A 20788-nucleotide genomic window follows, 5' to 3' on the forward strand; every position below is an offset into this window, starting at 1 on the left:
AAGGTGACTCACGAGAGAACTCTGTCACTGAGATTCACGGTGAAAAAAAGGAACCAATAATCTCAAATCTCACAATTTTCAAGCGTAAAATTTCATTTGAGAATTTTATCAATAATTTACATAAATAATTTGAGAATAAATTTTTACTCAGTTAAACACTTTCGGATATAGACGAATGAAATTTTACAAAGCAAAATTCCCGATATGCCGTTTATGTTGCTTTCTTTGCGAGCAATAGACAAGGTAAGGTAAAAAAACCGGTACAAACCCCGATAGATCTTCTCCTAAAATGTATGAGGTTTATTTATCTTTGCATCAATCATTTGTAGTAAAGAATTGCTGAATAAAGTGATATTTCTTGAGTTATTTCGACGTCAACAGTATTGGGGGAAAACTTTCGTTTTCATTATCGACGTAAAATTCTCTCATTTTGTATTTTTCCTTTATTTTGACTAAAGTAAGAGTCAGATTTGAGTTCATCACTCACGGTCTGGAGAGCCTTGTCCTTATCCTCAAGCTTCTGGTTGACTTGCATGAGCTGTTCCTGTGTCTGGTCGAGCTCGTTCTCAATGGTCTGGATCTTCTTCTGCAGGGATCGGGCCTCCTCTTCAGCCTGTGCGGAGAATGGGCGTTCATTTTAGAACAAGACGAAGCGGTAGCAATGCAAACACTCCGCAGCACACCAAAGCCCTTCCCATGGTACACAACGATGCGTAATGAATTTAAGCACATAATGTGACCCTCTCACGCAACCCTTCGCTCTAATAACGTCTTCTACTTACAATTAGCCCTTCCTAAAATCAACGTCAGCCTTGTAGCTGAAAAGTTGTAATTGTAAATGAAAATTTTCCGTGATTTTGACAGTATTATAATATTACAACTATCTTCGTAATGGCATATGATGGTATTGTCGGAACCATGGTCCGTATGTAAGGGCCATGGTCGGAACCATAGTCGGAAATAAAAGCGTATGCATTAACGTGGAATGTACAAAGTTTATTATAAAACGTTGTTGTATTTCAATTTGCAATATGGAGGAGTAGACACCTCCCCATATTTGAGATCCAGGTGAATATTAAGGCTTTACTCTATATACCTCAGCAAATTCTAAATTCCCATTTTAATTAAGGTTTCAGTACCAGAAAACTACATATTTACTCATTTCCTATTTCATGGATCACAGATAAAAGCCGTAAATTCAACAGCTACATTAAAACTCTATGCTTAAGTAATCATACACTCGGTATAAAACCCATAGTTAACTTTAATCACTTATTAATGTACATTTAATCACTCAAACCAGTTGCATCTGAGGTAGTGAAACCAAATTAACTGCCATGAGAAAGCAATCGCGAGTACCGAGAATCGAACCGCGGACTATGCAAGCCGATGCAAGGGCCAATGTGCTACTGATGAATATTATTTCCCATGGGAAAGGCAAATGCTTCTCGGTGAATAGTTCTCAAGGCAAAGGGTAGACTTAGTACTACAGCCTAAGTGTTAAAATCGAAAAAAATAAATAAAATAGATACACAGAATGAAATTATGTAAACAAAGCATTCAAAATTTCAGAGTTCGCAAAGCACATTTGCCAAGCCATACTTAAATACGATAAAAACTCGGGTAGCTTCATAGAATACAGGTCGAATGAAAGACCTAAGTTCGACTCCGGTAACAATCGAAAATTAATTAGATTAATTTTCTGATGATGTTCAGTAAAAGAATTTATATCCTACCTTTTGAGGTTTTCCTGCATTTAGAGATACTTGGCTGTTAATGAATAAAAAATCCAGGATTTTTCCTTGAACTTTAAATGACCGTATTCCGTATATATTGGTCATTATGACCGACTAAGCGAACATATGCTGAGAACATGTTTCGGGGAAAATCTGGGATATAAACGAGGAATAATGAGCCCCTTTAAAATTTTCCCCACGTCATGCATCGCAAGCGCCATGGAATTATAATGAGGGTTGATGAGAAGAGGATGCCATTTCGGGATTATCTCGTCAGTGTTCAAAGAGAACTCAGCCACAACCTTCACCCCTTACAATAACGAATCAATGCCACCCAATAGGTCTTATTTTGCCTTGTTATTGTTCCTTAACGTTATATTTGCTTACATCGAACGTTATTGTATTCCAATTTGCAATGTAGAGGAGAAGACACTTCCCCATATTTGAGATCCAGGTGAATATTAAGGCTTTACTCTATGTACCTCAGCAAATTCTAAATTCCCATATTAATTAAGGTTTCAGTACCAGAAAACTACATATTTACTTATCAGACCATATGAAGCTCAAGTTTTAGGGAAAAAATCCTTTAAGACTTTCATTTTATTTTTTCTATAGGCCGTTTTACACGGTACACGGAATTGCGCAATCTGACGTACGTACGAAGGCGCAATCAAAATTGCGTCGTGTAAAGTGGTGAATTGCTAGAACACATGCGAGAATGCGTGGATGCGAGACGGCAAAATAGCCCCTGTTCTAATTTCGTTCATGCATTCGCGCAATTCCACGCCATTTTAGAAATTAATGCAGCTCTAACCTGCGCAATTCCGTGCCCCGTGTAAAACGGCATCATCAATTTGTTTTATTTAATGAACATAATCTCCGTGAACTTGATCAAATTTAACAAGTATTTATTCAACTAAACACTCTGATAGTTTGATAGGGGAGAACAATTTGGCTGTAGGATAAAATTTCCCAAGAAAGATACATCCAAAAAAATTTAACTACACACTCTACTGCCACATTGAGGCCAATAAAGAGGAGATAAGTACAAGAAAATTAGGGCTACGAAGCACTATGTAACTAAAAGTAAGACTTCAGAATTCTAATCCCAGTATTCAGTAGGCCCCGATTGGGCCTGGTAATTTTCCACCCTCTGTCGACTAAAATACTTATGTCGGATTTTATGCATCCAGACAATTGAATCCTGAAGCTCTCTTCTTTTTAGAATATTTTACACAGTACGATGACTTCCGGTCACGCAAAGCGTAACATTAAAATTTTAGTGCGGAGAAGCACAAAGTTGTCTTTTGCGTTAAAAAATGAAGTTTTAGAGGTAGTTGTGAACATGAGAAGGCAAAAACACGAGTCTACAAGTTGCCTGGACAAAAATTAAATTTATCACGGCCGCTTATTGGAAACGCGTGGCTGATGGCCATGACGAATAATAATGATTTACCGAGCAAACGAAAGGGCGGAGAAGAAGGTTATAAACACCTCCATTTAGTGTCCCCTCGTTAAAAGAACGGAAAGGTGGCAATTGATCCAAATTCCTCCGTCTTTAAACACAGAGATGGCAAAATAAGGGCGTGTAGGAATACATCCTTCCTGACATTTTAATTCATACCTCGCTAACTAACTAGAATGATAATTTCAGCAGTCAACGCTCGAATTGGTGTCTTTGCCCTTTGAATCAATTAATACAAAACGGGCTGTAAACAGACATATTACCTATCGACAAGCATGCCCCTGAAAAACAAAGAGTGAAAGTGTACTGTTACTTTAACACGGACATTATGAACTTCCATTAGCTTAAGCACAATTATGAAAGGTGTATTACGCAAGAAATTGAAGATACTTATATTTTCATCCTTCGTCTATGGAGCTTTGATTTTCAGCGACAGACCGTGCCTGATTTTAATTTTTGTAGTCTGTTAACTCTTATATCCTATCAAAAAGACAACTTTGTACTTCACCGCGAAAATATTTTAATGCTTCCTCGCCCGGTGCTACCTCAATTTGAAATAAGAGTTTCCCTACTGGTTTTAAATAAAACTCTCCATATAAAGATAACGCAAATAACCCTCCTGATTACTGCATAAACTTAAAAACAATAAGTCAAAAGTTTTCTAGGACATTAAAGATCATTAGTATTGTTCAAATAAAATTCCACGCGTAAGCTGCTAAGCCATTTTTATATTTCTTTCAAATTCGGTTTAAAGTTGTGAAATAATGGGTAATTTAGAAAGAAAAGTGGACTATTAATACACTAAGCTCAGGAAACTACTACTGCAACGTACTACTATCTTAAAAACCGGTAGCAGTGAATAAATGGAAGGGAGGGTATGTGTTAAATATATTCTGCTCTGAGGCTGGCGAATTATATTTTTATGATTGTAAATCTCAAATCTATAACTAATAGTTTAAAGCTTCACTCCGTAGGAGTATATGACATTAATTTTAGAAAACACTTTGAATTCGTCAATAGTATTTCAAGTATTGAGTTCAAATAAAAGTTCTTACAAATATACGACATTTTTTATTGTTGAAAAAAATATTTGATGCTTTCTCGGCGAATTATGCTGGTAAACTTCTACCACGATTCCCTCCGGGTTAGAAACTCCAGACTGCCCCCGATTCGGAGCTCGAAACGTTTATAGAAATAGAGTTTCTAACCAACAATTTTGCTAATAGCTTTTTTATAGCATCGAAGAATACTGAAGACAGATATAAAACTTATTCCCAAATGAATATCAAAAACTCTTAAAATTCGTATCATATTTGCTAAGAAAAATATAGTTCGCTTCAGGTCGAATAATTATATCATTGCCGACCTCGGGAAAATAGATGAAAAAAATATCATCGTAAAAAGCATTTATTTAGATGAATTGCGGGATGGGAGGGAATGGTAATCACCTTCTCGGCTCTGAGGTTGGCGTCGCGAGCTTGCTGTTCGCAGAGAAGGGCGCGGTCCATCGCGTTGTCCTTCTCCAGCTTCATCGCCTGCATCTTCTTCTTGATTGCGTCCATGGCGGCGGCTTGTGTGCGTCACACTCAGGGGAAAAATGGACGGATTCGGGGGGATTCTGGAAATACACAAGGAAAAAAGACAAGAGCATTATTACAATGAACATCAATCATAGCAAAATTATAACATGAACTTTTCATTTCATTAGAATTAGATAACACTGAGAAGATCTCTCAAAGAAATATCAATTCAAAAACCATCAAGGTATACTGTAGCATAGGACGGAGTTGATGCAGCAATTTTTCCTCCAAATGTCCCTATTGGTATAATTGCATAATATCAAATAATGCCGTTCATTTTTTAGGAGGATGAAATATATCGAAGAGAGGACGTGAAATTTAAATAAGCACTATAACAATATTGTTACGATCTCAATTGCGTTGCCCATACTATTTGCAGGAATCCCTGGATTTTTATTTAAATCATTTCATTCGGTTTAAGTATCACTTAATATCAATGGTGTCAACCGAAAAGAAAAGAGAATGAAATTGTGGCAGATAAAAATAAAAATTGTAACAAACGAATCCATATTTATGCAAAGCATTTTCCATGAATGCCCAAGAATGTCCAAGAATTTCCATGAATGTCTAAAACCCCACAATCTATTAGCAACTTCGGAAGCTTTTTAATTCCACCCAAGATAATTATCGAAAGACAAACTGTACGTGAAAAATCGGAACATCGGAAACGAAACGAATCGGAACGAAGCATTCAAAATTCCCCTGAAAATTACAATTAACCTCTTCACGTAAGAAGAGCCCTTTGCAGCGAGTGGGATAGAAAGCATACATGCACTTTGTGTTTTAAATGCTTGACCCCTGCCACAATGTACTGATGCTTTTTGCTCAATTCTGCATTATGACATTAGGATTCTCGTCCCGTGTCAAAAATACTGCGATAATATTCCACACATACAGCAAAGATTTGACGGAGCTTCGAGGATTCTCAATTACAAACATTAGTTGATGGAAAGTTGAGCTATAATCATTTAAAATTTTAAGTAATAAAATAAAAGTTCATGCAGAAAAATTGGAGGTTACTGAGTAAAAATAGCGAAAATGTAACTTTTTTTAAAATATGTAATCTCCCCATAAAAATCACGACAGAAAAATTATTACACGGGTAAGTATGAGTTGTATCTAAGAATACCGCAAATGCATCCTATAGCTGGTAATTTAAGCGAAGAAGTAAGGAAAGAATATGTAAGAACTTATATTTTGAGTAAGCTTCTCAACGGAAGTGAGTCATGGACAACGAAAGCAGCGGAGTAATCAAGGGCGGATGCCTTAAAAATGTGGTGCTACGGAAGAACGATGAGGATCAAATGGATTGACCGAGTAGGTAATGAGGAAGTCTTAAGAAGAGCAGGAGAGAGATCTTGTGAAAATCTTGCAAAGAAGACGAAGCAACCTTTTCGTAAATGTCTTGAGACATGATATGAAATGAAATTCGAAGAAGATATTTTCTCAGACGACATGAATCATATCCTTCGTTTAACATCGTACTATAGTAGACGTGATCATGAGAATAAAATAAAAGAAATGCAAAACTGCAAAACAGAGAGATTTAAAATGTCATTCTTCCCTCGTACTATTAAGGATAGCAACGTTGTCTCAATTGATAGGATTAATGGCGTCGCTCGCTAGGATCACTCAATGCATGTTTTTTCATAGCTCTAGTATTTGCACTAGGAATTACTAACCATTAGCAATTTTTTATGAATAAGCATGTATGTTTTTCTGGTGTGCGTAATGTTTCTGTGACCGTGCGGTGTGCATGTGGCGGTCCTCTTGCATGCTGCATGTTGGTGATTGGTCACCCCCTGCCAAACACCCAAGAGGTGGCTCGCAGGGTATTATGTAGATGTAGATGATGGACTGATGGGGGCAATCGTTGAGGGACAAGTAGATGACAAGAACGGAAAAGGAAGACTGCGAATATAATTCATGGAACTGATAAAGAAGTATGAGATAGAGAAGAAATACGATGGCTTGAAAAGATTAGCTGATAGGAAAATTGATTGGATAGCTTTGTCAAACCAATCTTACGATTGTTGACCAGTGGTGATGATGATGATGACTTTTTGCTTAAAAATATAATTCCAACGTAAATAGCTGCAGAAAAATTATTATAGAGCCAAATACGTTTATCAATACCAAATGGTAGCGACATACCTGTGAGTGATTCTAGCTCTCTCGGAAAGTCATAATCGGTATTGAAACCAGCAATTAATGTAATTAGTTCCGGGAAACTCAAACAGGTTCCATGCCACAAGAACATCGGCTTATTCATAAATAAAAGAAGGCTTTCGCTTCGGGTAAAATTCAAGGATTCACTCGTGAAAATACCGTAAAGAAATTTCCCATATCCTGAAGCTGAAGCCTACGCCGCACAGCAACATGCTGTGGAAGGGCGGTGGACGACAAGAGGTCAATAGAACTCGACAGGAAGTTTCATCAAAATGCTAATCAAGTTTGTCCAGCAGGAACCAGTTCACAATCTGTCACAAAAAACTTCCGCATTTGGGAAATGATAGGCTTGAGTGAAAGAGCAAACAAAGCGTACGGAAGACAGATGGGGAGGAAAATTGAAACCACTGACTCGAAAATAACTAAATCTGCTCCAAAAGGTTTAAGGACTCAAAGAACCAAGAAGGTGAGAAGAAGATGAGAAGTTCCAGCCTACGTTGACGAGATATCATCACTTGAATCCGTGGCGTAACTAGGAATATGCTTTAGGGGGGGTTGAGGGAGCTTTGGGGGGGATATGGGGGCTTTAGGGGGGATGAGGGAGTCAGTGGGGTCTACCTTCCCAGGAAACGGGGATTTCAGGAAAATTTTTGTAAAATAACATGCCTGAAAATTCATTTTACATCATTTTGGCACTTATAATTTAACTTTTAGCAGATGCAGTTATTATACATCAAATCCAGACAAGATTTTCAAATAATGTTTTGATTTCTTTGAGGCTATGGGGGGGATACATTCCCTCATCCCCCATAGTCACGCCACTGGCTTGAATTACCACAATATAATCTGTAGCCTCAAACAAAAAAACTCAAAATCTAATGCGTAAAGTAATTTTCAATTTCTAACTATTGAACACGACCACGGACTTAGAATAATCAGGACTGGGCCCTTAAAGCTTCATCTGTCGTCGCTATTGTCGCTGAAGAGAAATTATTCGCGTAACTAGCCCGAAACATATATGGAGTTTTATGGTGATTGTACGGGAGTGATTTTTTTTTCAGCATATCTTCCAATATAGCAGCTACTTTGGAACGATGAATTTTCATGAGATAATAAGAAGATTATGTTAGGAATTTTTTCTCGATGAAGTTTTTTTATTCTTTCGAGAGAAAGAACAAATTCCTTGCTATAGAATTGACTTCGTTGACGTTTCCATATATGTTCCATAAGATTTTCAGTCTCTTACTTTTTGGACACCGACTTGAACGCGACCAAATCGTCCCATTTCTGATCTTAAAGCGCGGCCTGGATGTATAAAGAAGTTCAATTTTTATTCATAGATCTTTCATACATAGAGTTCTAATGTAATAAAATCATCACAGCAACCCTGCACGGTACATTAAGTGAGTTATTTACGGAGTTTTCTAAGGCATTAGGCATGCTGACTGAATAATCTGGACCCAGCTGCACCATCGTATAATTACAATGTATTTGTCACTTCAGCTTCCGAATATGGGGAATTACCAATAATTTTTTCCAATTCATAACCCATGACGCTTAAATTAAATGTAACCGATAGAAAACGTATTATGATGGCTTTATTGTGCCTCTCCGAAAAACAAACAGTGAATGCAATAAAAATAATCGAAAAAAGTTACGTAATGGTATTATATCGATTCTTACCTCCATATCGAAATTTACATATGAGCATTGTGTTATTCAAGCCAAAGATTCTTACTTTCTAACGGATAAGAGAGTTTGAATGGGAATTCAACCATCAGTCATTCTCGTAGTCAGTTTCCTCGGAGGTTCTTTGGACCAGAAGAGGCGGCCTCGTAGCATCCGGACCGGTGGCCGGAAAATCATAAAATTAAGCCTGGCAGACGTAGCTGAAGGACGTAAAAAATTGAATTATACTCTCTCGCCATGGACGACATGTGCGGGCTGGATATCCTGCGCCACTATCCATGACGGCCGTAAAAAAAGATTCCGGGAAGTTAATCGGGCAAGACTTGAGACGATATAATCCCATTTTCGGTTTGATTCACAAAAGATAAAGATGGACAAGCATTCGTGGCCCCCGGCAGATACCACGTAGGATGGATTATGATCCGATGTGTTGGTATCTTCAGATAATCCATATGGAATTTCATTTGAATGGTTTGGTCGGTAGCCCAAGGGTCAGCGTTATTTTCAAGCCTGAGGGCTGTATGTTTAAATCAGCATACGGATGACGATTTTAAATACTTTTATTATTTATAATACACAACGATGTATTAAATTTAAACATTACACTCACGAAACAAGCATTCAAATGATCTAAATTAAAAAAATAACTAAAAGTTGAAATTCGTGCGAGCCGCATGATATTGATTTAGAAATTGTATGCGGCCCGCGGTTTACTAGCCCATGGTATAGATTATTGATTGAATAATTATTGAAAATCGAACGATTATCCTTTATCGATAAATATTTTCAACAGATCCAACATCAGCCCTAGAAAAAGAGCAGTTGAGCCTTACCACCGATACACAAAATTCTTATCTTATCGTGGAATTCTGTCGCTATCCAGGTTAATCGAAACCACCAATATAACTCGAAAATAATAACAAACTCGAAATAATAATATAATGAACTCGAAAATACCAATAAACTCATTCTTTTAGGTCTATAAAATTATGAGCCATGAATATTGCCTAACTCAGGCGCGAGAATCTCGTAAGTTTCAAACAAGATTATTGAATGAGGCGGAATGTAGAATATCGCGTTCGGGTAAGTTCTGCGTCTCCGCTGCGCTAAGTCTAAACTAAATACGACCCTTGGTCGGCCCGGAGCAACCCTTCAGGGTCAATGACTTTTTGTCTCGGCGGCGACAGCAGACGCCTGGAGGGGTTCTTATTTCAAGGTCGTCTGGATGTCCTTCCCCGCCCATTGTCCAAGTCTTCGCTAACTCCCCCACGCGCCTCAAGGCAGGTATGGGACACACACACTGAAAGAATAAGTTGCTCACCCGTGAGAACTTGATGGAACAATAGAATTTTCACTTTCGCCAAGCAAGTATATCGAGGGCTTGAGGTCTTGCCGGCCTATCGCCCCCTTCTCCCGGGAGAAAGCGAAAGTTGATACCGCAGCGCGGATCGTATTGAATGGAGTCGGTCTTTTTTCCCTTTCATCTTCATAAGGAGAGCAATTAGATGAACATTGACCCACATAACGCACATATGTTACGGAGGGGGCGCGCCTTCTAATTGAAAAAAAAAGAAGATTGATTCATGGGTGCAAGAGGTGTACGTGACAAGATATATTTCCATTGAGAGTCAGTTCGTGATCACCGCGATACCCTAAGGCGATATGCGGACTAAAAACCCCTTTCTCACCGTTTTCAAATTCAATTTGCTTTACGGTCAGTTATATATCGGAGGTCGGCAAACCACGACCTGAGGATCGCAAGAAGGCCCTAAAACCGTACCATCTCCCTCACTCTCACCAAGTAGCGCATAGAATAGCTTGACTCAGACTATGTACAATAAAATTTGGCAGTATAGTTATTAACTTACTACAATAGTAATTCCTAGCTTTCTGCATGCATTTCTTAGCTTGTTACAACTCGTGAATGAATCACTTATTACGCTAACTTTGCCTTTCCTATTAGTAACTAGGAGTTTTATTCGTGTGATAGCATGTTCTTGCCCTTAGCACTCTTCTACTCGTAGTTTCTGGTCTAACCGTGAGTCGTTGCCCTGTGTGCTTGGTCTGTGTCCAGCAAGTGAGCGCGTCTCTGAATAAGGCAAGGATCATTTCTGCATGTCTGGTGTGGAATCAACCCGTGCCACACGCCCTCGTGGTAGCTTACACGGTATCTCATAGACAGACGTGTTTCAACCCGAAGGTAGACTTTGATAGGTGAGGGTAGAGCTAACCTCATACTAAGTCATAGACGAGTGTATATCACACATTCAACCAATTCCTTGTTATCAGCCACCTCGCACTTCGAGCATGTTATTATTTGGGGATTACCGAAGGCTTTGCCCTGGATTTTAACCCACGACCTTACGATAATATTCCACAGACTCTTCCCATAAGGGTACAACGCTCCCACCTTTCCAACTACATGCCATTATACTGACGCTTCAGATATAAGTAGTGTGTTTACAAAGGAATTAAAGTTTAAATATAAGGCATCAATCCTTTTATAAATTCAAATAAGCCTTGATTACAGAAAAATGTGATCACATCTCCACCCCCACAGTTGGGACACCAGCTGATTAAAAATTAAAAGAAAATGCTGTAAATAAATTATGCCTGACATCCTTCATTGTTCGGGCGAAAAAAGAATTCCCATACCAAAAATGAATCCACAAAATATCTCTCTTAATTTATCGTTTCTGTCGGACCTGGAAATATAGTGGGGTTCTTATATGATGTTCTCCGAATCGATCTTAAAGATATCTATTCTCAATTGCTCAAGCAACCTCAGCCAAATGCGCAGCTTCCGAGTATAGCAATTCCCGGCCTAATTCGTTTAACAACGCTGTGACGCTTTCTGTAAGCCCGTTGCAGTTTTTAGCGTATCCTGCGAATTTCCTTTGTATTTTATTAAGTTCACGCATTAAGCCTTAAAGTTAGAGTAATGAATATAGCGAAATGCTCAAATGCTACCAAATGACCAAGACGTGGCGCTCAGAGTATTAAGGCCTGGTTACACGATGCATTAACACGTACGGGTTAATGTCTGAATGTATGAAGGCGAGAATGAACGCCAAAATGCACCGTGTAACCACCCAACTTGTGTGAATGCATGCACATAAAATAGAACCTGTTCTAATTTGGTTCATGCATTCGTACATGTTCCGTTCCTGTCCACCAAAATCATTTACGCAAACGTACATTAACTTGTATGTGTTAACGTACCGTGTAACCAGGCCTTTAGACGGGCATATATGAAGCTCGAGAACGTAAAACAGAAAATGCGCTTGAATGGAAGGAAAGTGGTACGATGAACTAGGTCACATGAATAGCATGCCTCATCAACAAATCTTAAATAAAAGAAAACATTGAAATGGGGAAGCCCCAAAGGAGGCGCCGCAGACAGTCTCAGGCCAAGGACGGAGCCCAAAGAGCAACAGACGGTTGGATGGGAGGGGATAAACGGTGATTTGTAAGTGGACCGGTAGGAATAACGTGGAAGAAAAGTCCCACACAAGGCTAGGACCAGACAATTTAAAAAATAATATATTAAATAGTTCTTGACAGTGGCGCAGCGAGGGGGGGAGGTTTGGGGGATAAAAAACGCTCCCCAGAGCTCAGAGAAACTTTTAAGTTTAATCCATTTTACCCCATTTGATTAATATACGTATAGAAGAGGGTAAGGATTAATAAAATGTCCCTCAGAAAGCCATCAAAGTCACCATTTTGAACCATTTATCTTTAAAAAAATTCTGGGGGAGGCCCCCCGCACCTCCCGCTTATCCTGGCGGGTATACCACACCACCCAGGTCTAGTTGCGCCTAAAACCCCCCCTAGCCTTAATTCCTAGCTGTGCCCCTGGTTCTTGATCCCCATAAAAAGTCACCGATGAGCTTCAACCAATGATTTTGGGATCACTTAATATGGAAACCGAACAGTAACTTGAAATAGCAGTGTCGTAATAAGGAATTTGCCTTGGGGGGGATGGAATATCCTGGAGTGGCACTTCCTCCCCCCGGGAAAAATCTGGTAAAAAATTAAAAAAACGAAACGCCTGGAAATACATTTAACATCATTTTAGCAATAAACATTGAACTTTAAGCAGATGCAGTTATTATATGCCAAACCTAGACAATAGTTTTAAATATTTTTTTAATTTCTCTGAGTCTTTGGTTTTTACTAAGTATTTCAAGTAACGACATAGAGTAATTTGTATTTCTCTATTACTCCATACAATATGAATGAACATAGAATGGATTGGGCGAGCAAGTAATTAGGAAGAGCTAATTAAGAGTGGAAGAAAAGAGCAGTCTCCTAAAAACCCTAAGAAGAAGTAGGGACAACCTAGCCACATCATGATGCTTGAATGTCTGATGAAGACAATCGTCAAAGAACAGGTGGGCGGGAAGAAGGGCAAGAGACGGCTCGAATGAGTTACATAGGGCAGTTTGTTAAGGGAGAAAAAGTGAAGAACCACGCCTCTATGAAAAGGATAGCAGAGAGGAATGGAGAACTGCGTCTAACCAATCTTATTGTTAAATAAAATTGGGTGGAGCTGCTTGCAGATTGACTCAGTGAAAGACTTACTGAAGTGTATCTCTTACAGTCATTTAAAGTAAGAATTAATACCTCCAAAACTAAAACAATTAATATCTGCGAAATCTGACTCTTGATGATGATGGCACTATGAATTTACCGAATGCTTTCATAAGTAAGAAAGTTCAACTGAAACATTGTGGGGCATCTTTCTGAGACGGATGCTTGCGCGTCCTCGCATTTTTCCCGCTGGTGTTTGAGGTATTTATTTTTACGCCCCAAGTCACGTTCGTGCACGGACTTTGATCCAGCGTCTGCGGCACGAACGCCCTGCCGCAGCGCGTGAGTGCATTGAGGTTTACATACTACGACCTCGTCTCCTCCAAACAGTGAATCATAGAGCCGCCTCCTGCCCAGCAAGCGAGGACTCCACGCCGGTCGGGCGGAGGATTCTAAACCAGCGAATAAGTGTCTCCCCCGCTCGGCAGAAAACCAAAACAGAATCACTTGCGCAGTCAATTCCCCCCCGTTTCGCCCGCGTCACGAGCGAAGCTCGACTATGGATAGCGGGCGCCAAATAAGGAATGGCCTTTTACAGAATCGAGAATCGGGCTACAGGGGGGAGGGGGAGAAGGGCGTTCTCTCTCTCGTTCTTTTTTTTAATTCAATCCACCTCCTCCTTCCCCCCTCTCTCTCTCTCATGCGACTCCTTCCTCGCGACGACGAAATTGCTCGCGAGGCCTTGCTCAGACTGCGCCGGTGACGGTGGAGCTAAGCAGGCAATCTCAGCTCCAGACTCCACAGGACGGCCATCTGGCGATTTTTGCGACGGAATTCCAATGCTTCAAATTTATCGATTGACGCCAATGTCGATGATGGACACTGAACAATGGAATAATGTAACGGTGGTCGTCGATTGTGGTTGAGTAGCGATGGATGTTGACTTTTAGTCAGGCACGCAGCCAGATAGCGGAAGACAATAACTAGGAGGATTTTTAAAGCCGCATCTGGTGATTTTTCTGGTGGAATGTCAATGTTAAAAATTCATTGACAGACGTCCATTTCAATACGGTATATTGAGTAATCAAATACTGAAACAATAGAATTTTAGCAGCGATGGCTATTAAATATTAATGAGTATATAACCGCCTATTATACCGAAAAGGTTCTATTTAAAGTAAGCCAAAATAGCATTTAGTAACAGCAAATTTTTGACACTCTGCTCGAAGTTTATTCATACAATTCCATTCACGTTTTAAATAATAGAATTTAGATCACTATGTATAGGTATGATTATGTTTTTCATTCATGAGAACGCTCCCGATGAGAAAATTCTTAGATATTAGCGATTTGAGGCACAAAATATCCACATATTATCCTGGATACTCTACAATACAATCGATGCAAAGTTTACGCAAGTTTCGATGTTACATCACAACATTGAAAAATTCTGTTCCGAATTTTTATTTAGATCCAGGTTTTGCTTACTGGAGTATTTACCGAAGGCGTATTCAGGTTTTCAGAAATTTTTTTACATGTGGTATTTACCCACCTCGTGATTTTTAGGTTATAATTACTTTCCACACAATATCACCTGGATTACATTAGTTTAAAAAAATTCTTTTGGTTGAAAAAATAAACCTCATCCAACTCCATATTTCACGCAACAGATAAATATTTCGCGCTATTTTACAGGCAGTTCATTGAGTTTAAGACTCCTCTCTAGTAATTAAATCGCATTTACAAATAACAATACCATTGGAGAGCGAAACTATGCGTCGAGGGATTCGAACCCATAATTTTCAATAGAGAAAGTGAAAAACTTACCCGACCGAACGAAATTCAAGAAAATGCATTTCCAAACGCTCCACTCGCGATACAGAGAATGGTAGCTTGACGGTTGGTCACAGAACGTTCCATTTCAAATTCCGATCGCTCAGTCATGTGATAATTTTCAAGAAGGAAGCATCTCCGAGTTGGGTTTCAAGATTGATATACCTGGATGTCACTGCGCTCGCGGTTAGACCCTTGATGCGGCCAATAAAACGAAAGACAGATTCATATTTCTGAGGAAAGATTTCTTCAAATGGTAGACTCGACAGCACACGCAACCATATGAACAAAGCATCAGTCACGACAGGACGTTTTCCATTTTTTCAAAACCGAATTGCATTCCTGAGGACGATTGTAAATTATTTCTTGGACCAATCATGATGAATTCTACCGAAATATTGCTCAGTATTAAAAATCAGAGACTGGGTCGGGCGTTTGCTTTTAGGATATGATAATCATCACACTAAATAGCACCTCAATTATTATAATTAATTTTTATTCGACAATTTAAAACCCATCAGGATAGCAAGCCTTGGCACAGAGCAGTTAAATAATTAAATACTTTGTTCACAGGGTCGAAGTCTGAGCTAATCAATTCTAGCTGACGCTAGTTCTCGAACACAAATGAATAGTTTCAATTCAAATGGTCAATTTGAATACGACCTCGCTGAAATCAAATTCAATTTATCCAGCAGTTCTGATCTCCCTTCCCAATACTGAATTCTCAGTGCCTCCACAATATCCACTCGATTTTTTTCTAAACGCAAACAGATAATTTTTCCACTTTCAAACGTAAATTATATGAATCACTTCCTAATCAACATAATGAATGCATTTAAAGTCAAGGGTCGGAGCGGTGCGTTTTAAAACCACAACCTTCCTCATCAGTAAATGTAAACAAGGTTTTAGGATGCTGATGCGTACACGCAACTACCCACTACTCTAAATTGTAAATTTATTACAAATCCGATCCCGAATCGCGATTTCCTGAACACGAGGCGCATGTTTACGGAGATCACCTCTTCCCTGCAGCATTTATGAGACAGACAAGGTTGTTTCCAGCCCAGACGTATCCATCGCTACAATTACGAGAGCACAGTCGGTGGTTGTTCCTCTAAATGGTCGCCTTACGAGTCGGATACCCAAGTGGACGAACGCAGAACACCTGCTCGGAATAACTTATTAAAGATTCTCCAAATAAGTAACATTTAACAGCGAATCTCGTCGGGACTGGTTCCGAAAAAAGTTTTTTCGTAAGGCGATCTCGGAATCCATGACGTTATTCACCCAACGTAGACGGAGCATTCTAGAGATCTAGAGATAATACCTTTCCTGTAAGTTGTTTAAAAGGATGGCCCCCATCAAAAGAAATATTTCAATTACGGGTGAATGAGTCATTTTCAGGATGTGAAAACACGACAAAGTGAGACAATTTGCATAATGAATTCACCCATCCTCATCCTCATGTTAAAAGAAATCTAACTTTCACCTATCACAAACCTTGGCTATTGGAACACCGGATAGCAATCACAAATATGCATTCATGAAGGTTCATTCATGAATATATTTTTCTTAACGTAATTTTTCCTACCAGATAAACCAAGCGCAATGCTATTTTGAAAGCGCTATTGTATTTTAAGGGGTATCATTCAAGCGGTAAATCACTCAAATGCATAAAATTGAAGGAAAGACTCACAAATTTGATTTTAATCAGTTTATCAATATTACGGAATAATAAGAAAAGATGAAAGTTTTCCTGATAAATTCTTGCGTATGCGCACTTATGCTGGTAGGGATTAGAGCTAAATCGCGTATGAACCTGGTAAAATAGCATATCAAATCCCCGGAAACTACGGTATTCATAAGCAAAAGGGCTTAATATATGTTAGAGCTCTACCCTCACCAAATAAACAACCTCTTGCTTGAAATAATGAGACTTTTTTGTGTATGATGCGCATTTTTATTAGCAAAATAAAAACCCTTTTCTCTTATTTTTGAAAAAAAAATTTTTTTTAACACCATTTCACTTGAAACTTGATTTTTGTAAATCTTAAGAAAGGGAAAAAGATATTATTTCCACAGTGCTGGTACGGTGAGACCTTCGTCTAGCAATGCCAAGTATATCTCGCATCACTGCGGGATTTCCTAAAATATCACACCCCGAACTTAAGATGAACACCGTGTACGACCTGCGATGTATTTCAACCACGTGTATAATCACAGTTGGATGAACCTTCCTACCTAAAAAAAAGGACCAATAAAAGCTGATGACATTTGATCGCACGAATCATTCCTAGATATTCGAACAATTACCGTCTTTACTAGATTTACCTTAAATTTTCAAAATTTAGCCTCAGGTATCGCCTATCATAGTGTTGACATTTAATTTCCAATTGATTTGCTAAGACCTAGGCATCGACAAATTAAAGACGCTCGAAGTAAGATCAACGGTCGATTAAAACAAATCTCGCGGCATCGCTAGAGGAAGGAAACGGAATGACACAACAACTCAAGCGCTTCAGTTTCCAGGCCATTTATTCATTCCCAGCGCATATTCTCTTACGAGGCACTATTCTCCCCCGCTAAAATCCCTCTACTCCACTCACGCTGCATATAATCTCTGAAACATGATCCGCAAAATCCCGTCCGACCGCCGCCGGTGAGCTAGTCTGCTTAGCGATAAGCTTACGAAGAGAATTCATCCTTGACACTGATTCGTGGACCACTCCGCCACAAAGGAACTGCTGGTTGTATTGAGTCCGGAGAAAACATACCAATTGTAAAACATACCAAAAAACAGTTCAATTGCGTGCAACAATTTAGTCCAATCTCAATATGCATTTAAATATACCGTCCTACAAATAAAATTGTAAGAATTTTCTTACAAGGATTCTTGAAGAATTGTGAAAAATCATTAGGTATTGAAACAAGTTACTTTTTTATTCTTCAATGCTTAGTGAAAATTCTACAGAAGTCATCCGATTCAGGCGTGGGAGTTCGACAATTGAAATAAAAGGTATTTGCACTTTTCTACGATAATATTAACATTACGCATAAAAAATTATAGTGTAGAAGTTCAGCTACCTTTTATTTTAATATTCCGCAGAAGTCACTTTCCAAGAGATTTTTCCTGTAGAGATCAAACTAATTCCACACAATTTTTATAGAATGCATGGAAATCGAGAGGATTTTACATTTTTTCTTATGAAACATTTCGCTGACTTTCAATTGTTGGAGAAATAATTAGAAGATAAAAGATAAACTAAAGAAAATAGACATTTCTGTAGAGTGAAAGACTTCGCGTATCCCGAAGAGTAAATTGGATGAAACACTCTCGGGATTCCTATCGAGTCAAATTTGTTTGCTCCGCTATCGTCCTCAGGGAATGAGAGCCTTAACAAATGTTCGAAGGTGTTACATAGGTCAGGTTGGCGAAAGAGGTGCCGTATGATAGGTGGATTTTACTACGTGTTCTTCATTTGTTGCACACTTATGAATGAGTTGAAAACCAGTATCTTAGTTCGTCCTATTCTCTACCAACCTGAGAGCAATGGCTTCTTTCACTATGTGATCCCTGTAACCCCTGGAGCTCCATAGAAGCTTTATTTTGTCCAAGTGAACTACCAAAGTAGAAGATCACCTTTTACTTGTTTGGTTGTCTGGGCTGGATGAAGCGCTCATTTCTTTTTCTCGATGGTTATTCCTGTTTCTCCGACCAATTTCTTTCCGCATTCGTATAGAATCCTGGAGACCTCTTCAGTGTTTTGGATCTTTGGTCCTAACCAAGCTGTTTTGCAATTTGAAATGCGGTAGGTGAATGGTATCGATCAGGTGTCTTCTGAGGATTCTGGAGATTCTACGAGATATAGTCGAGATGCACGGAATTCGGACCCTAGCTACTGAATGGACTCCTTTTTAAGTAATCGGCTTAGAGCGCGATTTACGTCAGGTAACAAAAATCCATTCTGGAGGTGATATCAACAGTTTTAGCCTCTACTTGGTCCCAACATCATACAGGATGCCATCAAACAAAGCAGCCGGCGTTGAAGCTTACTAGGTTAAAATGCAGCCCCAGTTATTAGATAAGGCTTAGATAAGCTTAAAAATTGGATTAACATATATTTATGTACGGGGACGGCGAAATAACAAGGTTGGCGAGGATAATGGCAACGAACGCAATTAGAAATAACAGGTTTTCCTCGTGAGCCAAATCTGATCCTAAGGAAACCAGAATCGTTCCACTGAAGCAACGCCAAGTATCACGAATGCAAGATTTCGGAGATACGAAAAGATTTATTCCGTCGGCCGTTTCTAACCCACTTCTCATTGAGCTCGGCACAGCCCGATGGCGGCACATGTGAGCATTTCGAGGAACATTAATTACTGGAGATGATTCTGCGCCACGTAAACATTCGATGAGCTAAGCAAATTCACGAAAATACGTGAGTGCACCGGTGTGGTGGCCGACCAAGGGGATAGCCATCCACGAACCCCGGCCATGTGCACAACAGGTGCGCGGCCTCGATCGTTCACGGCATTGTCTAACTTCCTCCTGGCTAAACAATAACATCAATTTCTCGGCAATCGTCCCCTCTCCCTACGGGCTTTTCTTGAACTTCAAATGCATACACCAATTATGCAAGCTCCACATTTCTCAATTGATAAAATATTTAACTTTTGCAATATGCCGAAAGTAATGCAGCTGTAACAATGCAAGCTTACACAATATTCCTGGGACAATTTTAACAACACCATCAGAAAATTTTCAATTTATTCGATAAATCTCAAAAAATTTAACTCATCTTCATTTCATAATTTCCTCGTTACAGATTTTTATAGATAGTTAAAGGGTAAGGTTTTGCGTAAATTTCGATATTTTCCTAATAAAATTTCCTAATAACCGACAAATCCCAATAAATTGAAATCAGCTGAACTTAAATCATATTTTGGAGTCAGAAAATCTTGATATTGTTAATAATTCCGTGATTTAAACTACAAGAATATATTCCAATGCTATCTTACGTCTTCATGCATAACATTTGAATTAAATCGAATATATATATCGCCATAAGAAATATTTATGCTAATTGTAAAAGGATCGTTACCCATTGAAGATGAATGTCAGTTATATTAAGTTAATTATGCAGAAAACTAATCGATATTTTGGTATGAGTTAGATGCTTTGATATGTGGATATGTCTAAATAAAAAAACCACTGTTGAAAATGTTTAGTTCTCTCTGTTTCAATTGACGTAAGTACCAACGTTCACAGTGTCGCATAAGCCGTCAGATGTATTTTTTAGAATAGAAAGTCAGATAAAAAAGTTTTTGCAAAATGCACATTCTTGGCTTCTCACTAAAGAAAGCGTAGAACAAATATTGTCATAAAATATTGATGTAAATGAATTATAAATACTACTTTAGTTGTTTTTTTCATGTACGCACTTAAGCTTTGTTAGTATAGATTATCAAAGTAACACAAAATGAGCTACACTATATATAAAGCATAATGTATTATTATTTTGGATGGTAGCCTCAAACAGGTTATCCTTCGCGGCTGCCTAAATTTACTCAATTTTGTTATTGTCATGTAATTTGTGTGTGGAGTAATAAAATTATTTATTCATTATTTATTTATTTATTTTTGATGAGGCAGAAAATCGATATTTTTGCACGAGTAAGATATATGATATGTGAGAATTTATAAATTAAAAACCGCTCTCGAATGAGTAGTTTTCTCTGTTTCGATTGTCGCGTCTACCACCGTGCAAAGCGTCGCATCG

At 38.7% G+C, this 20788-nt stretch overlaps 1 protein-coding gene across 6 annotated transcripts in view; it reads right to left on the bottom strand.

The window, feature by feature from the left end:
* LOC124166959 (tropomyosin Per a 7.0102) overlaps positions 1-20788 on the bottom strand; it is a 71136-nt gene that overhangs the window by 38092 nt on the left and 12256 nt on the right. For all 6 annotated transcript variants that reach the window (XM_046544694.1, XM_046544690.1, XM_046544692.1 and 3 more), the window contains exons 2-3: positions 4650-4819; positions 488-613 (exon numbers count right to left, since the gene is read on the bottom strand). In XM_046544694.1, the coding sequence (XP_046400650.1) occupies positions 488-613; positions 4650-4763 (240 nt within the window). In that variant the 5' untranslated portion in view covers positions 4764-4819. The remainder of the gene's footprint in view (positions 1-487; positions 614-4649; positions 4820-20788) is intronic.

The sequence above is a fragment of the Ischnura elegans genome, chromosome 10, assembly GCF_921293095.1.
Source record: "Ischnura elegans chromosome 10, ioIscEleg1.1, whole genome shotgun sequence".
NCBI lineage: Eukaryota > Metazoa > Arthropoda > Insecta > Odonata > Coenagrionidae > Ischnura > Ischnura elegans.